General features: G+C 38.0%; 1 protein-coding gene across 1 annotated transcript in view; it reads right to left on the bottom strand.

The window, feature by feature from the left end:
- GRK7 (G protein-coupled receptor kinase 7) overlaps positions 1–11321 on the bottom strand; it is a 34960-nt gene that overhangs the window by 15513 nt on the left and 8126 nt on the right. The window contains exon 3 of the mRNA XM_031555101.2: positions 2265–2536. Coding sequence (XP_031410961.1) covers positions 2265–2536 — 272 coding nt within the window. The remainder of the gene's footprint in view (positions 1–2264; positions 2537–11321) is intronic.

The following is an 11321-nucleotide window of genomic DNA, read 5'->3' as shown; positions in this document are numbered from 1 at the left end:
CATTTCCTTACAAAAATACTTAGCAAAAAACATTTAAGCCCTTATGCATTTCTAGAGAATGCTCTATGAACAAGATGTAATGCAAATCTTAATCTTTTTATCACTGTAGATGTAAAGAACCGCCATGCACAAGCAGCAGATCTTCATGACCACAAAAAATCTTTAGGACCTTATAATATGTTTACAAAACAGCTTCTCTGGCTTGCCACTACTGCCATTTCCTAATAAACCTCCCTGCTGTGCTTCTGGCCTGCCCTGGTTGAAATGAGGCACAGATGAGATGAAACTGCCAGCTGCCTTTTTCAATTCCCTTAGAAAACCGTAATTCTGTGCGTCTGCTGCCTGGTTCCTCTGAGAAAGTCACCATAAGCCACTAAGAACTGTACTCCACCATGACCACAGTGGTAAGATACAGCCTAAAGAACAATAGATGCTGCCATCCTGGTACTCTGCCCAATGAAATAATGACATTTTCAATCCAAATGAGTTATATGAAGATAATTATTAAAGTATAGATTAAGCCAACAGAGATAACGGCCTCTGCATAATCTTGCAAAATGAACTTCTAGCTTAACTAGCCAGTGATAATACCATGTACCTGTACAGCTCTCGAGCTTGATGTGATTTATTTACATTTGCTGTTAGCCTGTAGGGCATTAGAGCTGCTGCTCAGATTAATTAGTGCCCTGTGACACCAGAGAGCTAATAGTGCTGACAATCCTATTAGACAGATGTACTCACAAAAATTTCACTTTATTTTGCTTCTCATTTCTGTAACATAAACCAAAAAGCATTAGATGTTGGGGAAGGCTCCAGTTGGATTGCTATGGTGTTTTTCTTCCTGATGTATTTTCTATCACCACTAGAAACGTAAAAAGTTTAAAAACATGAAGCTACAGGAACGCCATCTACTGGAACCAACTGAGGCATCTTCCAACTGGCTGCAGATGAATTTGAGCTCTTCCTCTGTGAATTGCATGTTTATATAACTTAGAAGAAAGAACAAATGAGCTCATCCAAACTCTGTCAGTTTTGTATTCCTCCACAAAAAAAGAAAATCACTGTACATACAGGAAGACGTGGGCTGCAGAGATGTCAATCCCAAAAAGCTGGAGCACAGAAAGTGTTACGTTATTTCCTCAGTTAACCAAATTAAGTCTTCAATAAAAAAGTGAGGTATTTTAAAAGGTCAGGTGTACAAATTAAAGCTGTCCTTGAGCAGCTTTAACTTATGCAACAGGCACTTATGTAGATAACCCAAGGTCTTATTGTCCTTATTAGAATTACAGTGCTAATCTTTACATAAGGATGAGCTGTCCTGAATAGTATCCCTATTTAAGGCGTACATAAAGGCTTTTATTCTGTCATGACCAGACACGGTAAAAGCCAAACATTTTTACAACACATCTCAATAACAATATTTTGAAAGGCAGTACCTTAAAAATGACCCGTGCAATTATTTATCCCTGCACATTTCTGATACTGCTCAGAATTAATGCAACAGTAAACAGGCAGAATAACTGTAGTTTGGCTAAGAGAATGTGGTTACTTTAAGTGAACAATTTGTTGCTGCTTTTGCTTCAGACTTGTAGAAATAACTTGACCAAACTGCTAAGTCAGGGACAAATCCATCAGTATTCATCAACTCAAAGCTATCGCTAAAGTCCCAAAAACCACTCTTATGTGTGCCCAATATTCTTTTTCTCTCATTTGTTCCTGGAATGAGTCAGAAAAACCAGGGACCTCTACAAGATTTTTTAAAAGCAATTGAGTAAAGAAAATGGTCTCTTCAGTAAGAAGCCAATGACGCAGCCTTGTAAGTTAGGCATCTGCAGGACAGAAAATCTGTACTGCAGATCTGGATTTCTGCCCACATCATTCCTGTAAGTGATATAGCCAGAGACTCTGCATTTAGCCTACATTAGCATAGATTCAGGTATCTACATAAATACCCTCTGCCTTTAGGAAAGAAGATGCAAGAGAAAGGGGCCACTCCCAGCTCCCAGAACTGCACAGAGTTTGACCCCTCAAAATACCAACAAAAAAACTCCTGTGAATAGTCTGGAGTAGAGATGGACAATTACAGTATTGCAAGAACACTCTTTATTCCCATTTTATCTTCAAAAACTTCCACCTCTTCCTGGAAATGAAGGAGAAAATTCAGTACTCTGTAGAAAGGGTAGATCTAGCCTAATTTTGTGTAAAATATTATTATTTGTGGCATTAATACAGCTTTTTTTCTGAATGTGAGAAATAAGGCATACCTGCTTCCTAAACGATTCTCTGGTTTCTTAGCCAAAAACAGTCGGCAAATATCTTTTGTTTCCTCTGTAAAGTTGGCATGTTCAAATTTCACTTCATCTTCCAGAGTTCTTCGTTTAACCTCATCCTTATCGACCTTTTCTTTGAAATTCTTGAATGGTGTTCGCCCAGCAATCATCTCATAAATACTACATCCCATAGCAAACCAGTCCACAGGATAGCTGTAACTTTCTTCCTTCAGGATTTCTGGAGCCATATAACCATTTGTGCCAGCCTACAGCAAACATACAGACAATACGGACAATGTCAATAATGAAATACAAAGATTACAAAGATAAAATACAAAGATTAAATAGTCTACAATTTAAAAAATATTAGTAATACAAATGATAGGTTGGTTTTGTATTTAGAAACTGAGGAGGAACTATGTTTTAGCACATGGACTATTTCTGGCCTTAAACATCTTAGCCTATGGAAAAACTTTTAAATGCATTCTTCAAAGGTGAAACGTCTATACAATTTCTGCATAAAGGGGTGTCTTTTAAAATTAATCTTTATCTGTCTTCTTTCATCTTAACTTTTTTCCTGCTGAAGAACATCACTAGTTTTGGCTTGCAAAGACAATACAATACAATCATTTTGAAAAGACTGAAGAAGGATGAAAATCAGGCTATTTTCTGCTGTTCAGTGGTTTTCCCTGTTGAGTGGTTGCAACTCTGCTCCAACGAGGGGATTCTTGCCAGTGAGAACATTCTGGAGCCGGCAGCCAAGCTGTGGTGGGAAGTTATCAGTCACATTCCCTGCTGTCTTCTGCAAGGAACTATGACTATCAAGGGCCAAGAGAAACTCTTAAAACCATTGTATGAAAGTAAACCAAAGATAATTGGAATTAGTACATTACTTACATTTAGGTGAAAAAACTAGTTCTTATTGCTTGACTGGAAAAAGCTCTGAATAAAGGAAAGGTCTAATCAAGCCTCCAAAAGAAGTGCTGACCGCTCCTTGAGAGAGGAATTTGTCTGCCTTCTCTCAAGCACAGACCGGCACATTCCCAGCTGGGGGACAGACTCCACAGTATTCAAAACAGCTCTTGCTGCCTCTTCAGTAAGCTGATCTACCTGGGACGGAAGGGGAGGTAAGCCGCTCTATACAGTTTCTGATGCACTGTTGCATCACTCAGTATATGAAATTTCAGTCAAAGCATTCTCTCAACTGACTCTACCACATCTAATTCTAGACCTTACTTCATGTATTTACCAGATTCAGCTAATGCTGATAACTACGTCAGAAGTTATTTGAACTTTAGTAGTATTACCACTTGAAATGAAAATACAATGCTTGTGCAAAATCCCCCCAGATGTACTCAAGATGGTCATCATTACTACCACCAGAACACAGTTAAGTGACACAGATTCACTCTGAAGCAAAACGGAGTGAGAAAGATATAACTAAAACTAGAGCTCATCTGGGAAAACTATGTTTGTGAAAAGAATAAAAGCCCTACAGATGAATTTTAGTTTACAAGTCATGTCTCACTATGAACTTCAGCTCTTGCCAGTTCACATGATGGCATATATGCTATAGTCAGTAGTGTCTCCATGAAGTTACATTTTTTAGAGATATAATTTGATTGACATATAGAAGTGAAATGAGAAAAAATAAAACCAAAAATATCAGCCAGGTTGAAAACAAAAGGAAGGATTAGAAGTGAACTGTTACCTCCTCCAGTAAAACCACAGAAGTTCAATGGAGCCATGACAGCAGCCCAAGTCATTCCTCACATAATTTATACTGTTTGCATTGGATTAATCTAAGTTAACACTGAGAGATATCCTGACAGCATTCAATTTTTATGTGCGATTACTTTGCACACAGAAAGGAGAAGTGCTCCAATACGCAGAAGCCCTGCCCATCTGGCTGAAGATAAAGAAACTTGGAAGGAAGTGGAGGGGCTGAGAACAGATGAGAAATGTTGGTACAAAAGGATGGGGACAACTCACTGTGCATTAGAGAACACAGACATTGATTACACTTCTGGAATATTTTTGCTTCTTCTTCTGGGAAGCAACAAACATTCTTAGTTTTACTGAGATGGAGCTGGTTTTAGGGCACTAACGCCTTGAACAACTGATGGATCACAGCATCATTAAAAGGTGCCCTGACAGCACATTCTGACAAGTCACTGCTTTGCTGCCAGTAAGCATCATCATACAGAAACTGGATAAATGTGTCATTTAAAAATCAGCATGTCACCCTGTGGCCAGCAAGGTGTCTCAAGAGAGCTCCCTCCCAGACTGCCTCTCCTTTCTTTCCCAGTTGGCTTTTCAGAAGAAACAGGTGCCAAGTAAGATCCATCTCTTCCATATGTGTCTTCCAATGCAGCCTTCAGTAAGTCACACTGTACAGAACACTGTGATTTGACATAATCCTTAGAAAAACAGACAGCAAGAGCATATAGACTAAAACACTGGATGAGAACAATTTGATTGAAAACAGGGATGGATCAACAAAAGTTTTCCTTTAGGATGGTGGATGGGTTAGAGTGTGAATAAAAATTAAACTTCAAATTTGGTATCACTGAAATCTTCTGAGCTGTTATTGAGCTGACCCAACTCAAGAGAAACCTTGAAATAAATCTTGTTCCTCTGATATGTCAAACTATTCCAGGTGAGCTGTTTTTCTCACGAACAGTCATAAAAACTTGAACCTAAATTTAAAATAAATTTCTCTCCATCCTGAAGATTATTGCTAATTCTAGGATTAATAGCAAAGGAACAGACTGAGAAAAAGCAATCTAGTATAATCTCATGACCCCTAAAATGAAAATAAAATAAAGAAAATCCAAAGAAAATCCACTAGAAACAGAGACATTTCCAAAGTACTGATCAGTGATCTTTAAGAGGACAGAAATACATCTCAACATTTTTTTTCTTTTCTTTTTTTTTTTTTTTTAAGTAATATGAAAAAAAAAAAAAAAAAGGAAGAAAAGAGCTTAAATTTTAGTCCTTTGCCACTAGCTCAAAATGCAGAGTTTTGGCAAAATATTTCTTTTAGGAAGCAAGTTGATAAAACCCTAAGTATTTAAATGCAGATCAAGGAACACAAATTATTCAATCCGTGGAACTGAAAGAAAATAAACCTTTTAAATGAAGACCTACTTGTATCTTTGAGGAGTAGATGCATTGGAAGGAAGCTACAACCTCACATCCCTGCAGTAACCATTACTAGAACAAGATGTCAAAACTTACTATCTTACAAGGAAAAGAGATCCTCCGGTAGCATGAAGGACAGCCTCAATGACTCAGGAAAGGTTTATTTAGGCAGGTATGAAAGAAACATGTTCTCAGCCTAGCGAATGGAGCTGTCAAGCTGTACAACTCTCACTAAGAGACAAAGCCATTTATAATATCCCACAGAAGGCAGAATCATATGCCACTGCAAATGCACACAGCTTTTCCAAGTTCAGTCAGTGCAACACTGGCCATTTTTTGCTTACTCTCCATCTAGCACAATCTTTTGTTATGGTGAGCAGAATGCTTTATTTGCATACACTGTCTGAAATGCAAAAATATTTTTCTGTTAAATAAATTTTAATTTACTTGTTTTTGACAAGGATTAAATGATCTACTTCTCTCAACTTCTCCACCTTGGAAATAGCCCAAAAGGCAAGATTTCAGTAATCATCTAAAATGTAATGACCAAGTGATGTCCTTAGATACATTAGCAAAGAAATTTTGTTAGGTGTAATTGTTGCTTTTAGTGCGGTTTGACAGGACACAGTGGAATTGAGTCATCTGAAAGGATACCTTGTTTCTTTAGTGAAATGTGATTCTGTATAAATTTTTAAAAGGCCACATAATTATAGCCTTTGAACAAGACAAGATGTGATCCTGAGAAGCACTAAGTGCACTGGGTTCCCAGTACAGCCGAGGGTATTTGGGCTGCCAGCAGAACATGGCGCACAGTGCAGCTTCTGCCCCTACATCCTATTCAGTTACTGTCCCAAGAAGGGAAAGTATTCTGAACAACTATCCCAGCTTCTTAAAAATACAGTGAAGAAAGAAACAGAGCTGCCTAGAGTTTTCATTATCACAGAAACAGGCAAATGGGGAGAAACGGGATTTAGATCCCTCTAGCTTTTCCCACAGATCTCTGCAAAACAAATTCAATTGATATCACAAAGCAAACAGTATAGCAAATCAGAACGTCTGTCCTTTGTTTGCCATGGCACAAGAACTGTTGAACAGAGGAAAAAAAACAAGCTGAGTTTAGCTCCATCAGCTGTTTCCTGGGGCTCTGTCCATCCTTCCTCCAAGGGGTGCCACTGACAGCTTTGTTCTCTCCTCCAGCTGTTCCTCTGCTCCTTCAGCACTGCCTGAACACACCCTGCAGGAATGAAGTGACCGACCACAGAAAATTCTCCTCTGCACTTAACTTAATGGGCCTGAGGAGCAGAGAACGACTGATGTTCTTCTGCCATTCCCTTTGCAACGTTCGTTTTTCCCCCCAGAGTCACTGAGAGGAGAATTAGGCACAAAGAGTTCCTCCACACTTTCTTACTACATGTTGACGCAGTAACGAGCCAGCTGACCAAATGACTAGGCAGCTACCTTTTAATAGAACATAAAATTCAATCTAATTAGCACAAACTGCACCTCTGAAAAGTCTCACTGAGCAAAGACCTCAGCATATTGTTAATGCTTAGCAAAAGGAAAGACTCCATTAACTTTCAGACAAATTGATGGGCTTCTGGCTCAGAAGAACACAAAGAAGTCTGTTCAGAGAACCAGGAAAAAATAATGATGAAAACTTCATGAGAACTTAGAAGTCCGTGAATCCCACAGGTTCACGTGAAATTCAACACTGAAGATTTTTCCATCATTTCCACAGAGGGACAGAATTTTAGCTGGGAAAGTTTGTCTGTCTTAACAAAATCCAGTTAAAACCAAAATGGGAGAAAATCTGATTTCTGCAACATAATAGGAAAAAAAGAAACAGAATTTATCTCCGGGATCAAAGTCACTAACTGAAGTGGAAAAAAAAGTCCGTGACCATTTTTCACTAATTTAAGCTTGTATGACAGTGATCATTGATGTCATCACCATAAGTTGTTCAAGTGAAAGAGAAAGCCTTGTGATAGGCTTTTCCTGTGCTCAAACACAGCAGGAGAAAGTAGACACAATTACAGCATGTTCTTCAGTTCCGCTTCATGCTGTATGCAAACGAAAGGAATAACGGCTTGAGGAAGGACAGCTGCTCACTGGACACCAACTGTATCTCTGGACTCAACAGCATCTCCCCTCGGGCTCCCTGTGTGACCACACGTACATCATGATCTGTGCCTCAGATCCCCACTGTCAAACCAACTAACCTATCTATCCTGATAAGTGCCATCAGAAAATACATGCTTTTACAGATAGTGAAGCAGTCAGACATTATAGGGATTGAGCATACGGGACAGGCAGAACATTTGGTACCGTCCCCCTAACTACACAAATAGTATACAACCATTACTAGGGTTCTTTATTATTCCTGTGACACAATTTTCCTTCTAATTTTGTGCTATGCTGTTTCTCTTTCAATTTCTGGTAATCATTTCCCATCTATAATGTGCAAATAATACTGCTTTTCAGAGATGGGTATGCTTTTATTTTTTAACGACTGCTGATTATATAAACAATATTAAAAATGAGAAACATTCCATCCACTTAGCTCCATATATATTTTATGAAGCTCTTTCTAATTCAAGCTCATGCAGCATGAGGCATAGGTGGCTTTCTCAGAGAGAGGACATCACAAACATTATGTTCAGTATCTGCACGATGGAAGAACAGGGCTGCAAGGCACAGGTAGCAGCCTCCCACAAGGCACAGCCTCTGGGTTAAGCAACAAATGACAGCAACCCCAAATGGCTGCTGTCATTGAAATCCACAGGACTTCAACCACCTCTACAAATGAGTCCAGGAAGGCTTGGCCCACATAGCCAAGTCAGTGCAAGAATACAGAATAATGTTTGTTACTTGGAACACTCCTCATAGCACGTGGAAATGCACACATGGCCCCATATGAGCAGAAGCACTAAACCTCCCCAGCCTACAGCTTACAGTCCCTGCTACTCCCTTTGGTCAGAGCTGTCAAATGAACAACTTAAAGATAAACTTCATCAGCCAAATGTTGCATTTCTTACCCCAAAAAATGCACATCATTGACTAAAATAAATCATTACTATATGATTTAATTAAAGAGACCATTGGCTAAAATTAAACAGCCGTTTTAGCACTTACATAGCATTCTCATCATCAGAGAGTTTAATTAAGCTTTCTACCAGCTTTAGAAACTTCACAAGGAATCTCATCTCTTGTTTTTTCACAGAACATACTGCAGTATTTATTAACCATCAGATGAAACTGAATGAAGAAAGAGGTTCAAAGTCACGCAAAGAGCCTGGATGCTGTGTTTCAAAAAGACCCTGATAGCTTTTCCCAGAAAGGAAAGCTATGCCTGGCAGGTAGCACGCCTTGTGCAGGAAAATCATCTGCATGGGACACACCACATTCTTGTCATTTTAGATGATACAATATCCTTTCTGCTACTTCCAGAAAGCGCAGGATGCAGAAAGTTCTCACAAAATCATTTTTGTTCTCAAGTGACAACAGCAGCCACAGTGGTAAGATCCCATTCTGAAAAGTGCACATTTCAGAGAAAAAAAAAAAGCAAAAGTATCATGGTAATACACTTCGTAACAACTGTGATTACAGAATTTTTTAAGAACAAAGTCCCTCCAGATAAATACAATCAGTCGTATTTGTGATACTTCAAATTACATCAGCTGTATGGCGGTTTTGAAAGTGTAAGATCACAGCAACGGTTGTTAATTCTGAACAAATGAAGAGCTGCCATTTTTTTAAAGCTTGAAGGAAGAAATTTTTATGGAACTTTATCTAATAAGAAGATAATGTGACAAGGGCCAGAGGGCAGCTGCAGAAACACTTCGTTATTTTTCATTTTGCAGCTCTGAATCCTCCTCTCCGTTTCTCAACTGTCCTGAAATTAAGCTGCAAGTTTCAGGAACATCTAAATAGAATTCCTTTTGTTTTCCTAAGAAACAGAATCTTATAATAAACAAACATACAGGAGGGCAAAAGGACATTTTGAGTAAGATTTTAACCAAAACATGTTTTTACTATAAAAATATTATCATGTCCTTCAAATATATAAAACATAGCACAGGAAGACCATGAAGAAGCCTGAAACCTCTGAAGATATGAATGCATTTTTATTAATACTATAAAAATATTTTTATCTTGTTTTATTTTATGCTGATTTTTTTTCCTGTATTCAGCCTCCCTGGCTCCTACACACCTTCACCAAAGGACTTCAGAACTTACATGCAACAGTTGCTTTGTGCAAAACCCAGTAAGGGCAGAAAGTCTGTTCCAAAATGAATAGCAAATATGCACTGACTTCTGAAAAAAAATGGAACCGAGCCCTTCACAACTGGATATACTGAATATATAATATACTATAGAGAAGAAAAATGCTTGCTCTTTTCTCACATTCTCAGGAAATTAAATACCTTGTCCAAATCCTTTGGACAAGGGCAGGAGCATTTGACTCTGACACGCGCATTTCAAGACGTATAATGAGAAAAAGTTGTACAGACCTCCAAAAAAGCATGCTCAGTCACACTGTTCAAACAGAAAAAAATGGTGTGAGAGATGGAGACTCCTCCTTGTCATCTCATGCAAAAAGAACTAATTCCAAATCAGTCATAAGCATTTAGCAAGCTCTTGAAGAAATTATCTTGCTCATAATGGGAAAAAAAAACCAACACCTTAATATCCACCCTATGAACATTACAGTTTCTCAGACAAGACTCAAGAAAACCTCAAGTAAGTGTATTTGCACTGATGACCTGCATATGGTAGTCAAATGAGTACACAGCTAGACAAAAACATCTTGCTTGTGTAAAAGCAACTTCAAAGGCTCTCCATTTCTCTTAGTAGTCCATTTCAACTTAAGAAAAAGCATGTCAACATACAAAAAGGGAGTAATTTTATCACACAATCCAGCTTTATACACTATATGATCAATACGTCAGAACAGATGTTCCAGGCACACTTGTATGAAAAGTCATGATGATATTTCCTAATGTCCTGAATAATTTTATTGACTCTGGCAAAGAGTTTGTTTTCAGAGCTGTCAGTAACAACTCTGCCTGACTAAGTGAGCATATATACATTTCTAGGTAGACAACAAAGGTTCATGCACGTACCTGAGAGGAGAGGGGGAAAACTAAGGCTGGGTATCCAATAAACTCTTTAAAAACTTCTGCTTCTGAAAGTAGGACAATTTTATGCATTATAGTTACAGACAGTTTGTATAGGTGTTTCCCAAATGGAGTACATACAGAAAGGACACCAGAGCTCCTTCTTCAATTATGTTAAGCTTTAAATAATGATATAGGAAATAGTTTCTCTGTAGCATAATTAAACATTAAAGTATAAGAAGACTTGACCTAAAACTCATGGAACATTTCCATGCACAGAGAATATAATCTTTGCCTGGTAAACAATGCAGAACTGAAACAATTCAGTTTCACTGAAATTTTCACTGAAAACTTGAAAATGTCTGAAACAGGAACACATTGACAAGTCTATCACTGGTGCCCCATGACAACCTAATCACCTAACAAGATTTACAAAGGAGATTTATGGATCCTCCAGCCCATACATGGATGGTATGTATTTGTACATGAGACAGCAGGAATTCTTTTGATGATTTGAAGGTGAAGCAAATTTATCTTCTAATGGTTTCTACACTAATGAGAAGTATACTGAATTTTCAGAATGCATGGAAATATTGTATTTTTTAAAATCTGGAATGGAATAAAGAAAATGCTCAAACTCACGTGTTATATACTACTCAACCCTGCATGAGGAGCAATGAAATTATTCACATCTTTCTACTTCAGAATATATAGCAAATAGCAATGAAAAAAAGGCAGAGAGCAGAAAACTGCTATTTTGATTCACTACTTATGATGTGTTAGGAGGTAT

Source organism: Meleagris gallopavo, chromosome 11 (assembly GCF_905368555.1).
Source record: "Meleagris gallopavo chromosome 11, MGAL_WU_HG_1.1, whole genome shotgun sequence".
Lineage (NCBI taxonomy): Eukaryota > Metazoa > Chordata > Aves > Galliformes > Phasianidae > Meleagris > Meleagris gallopavo.
This window is presented reverse-complemented; position numbering and strand designations above follow the sequence as displayed.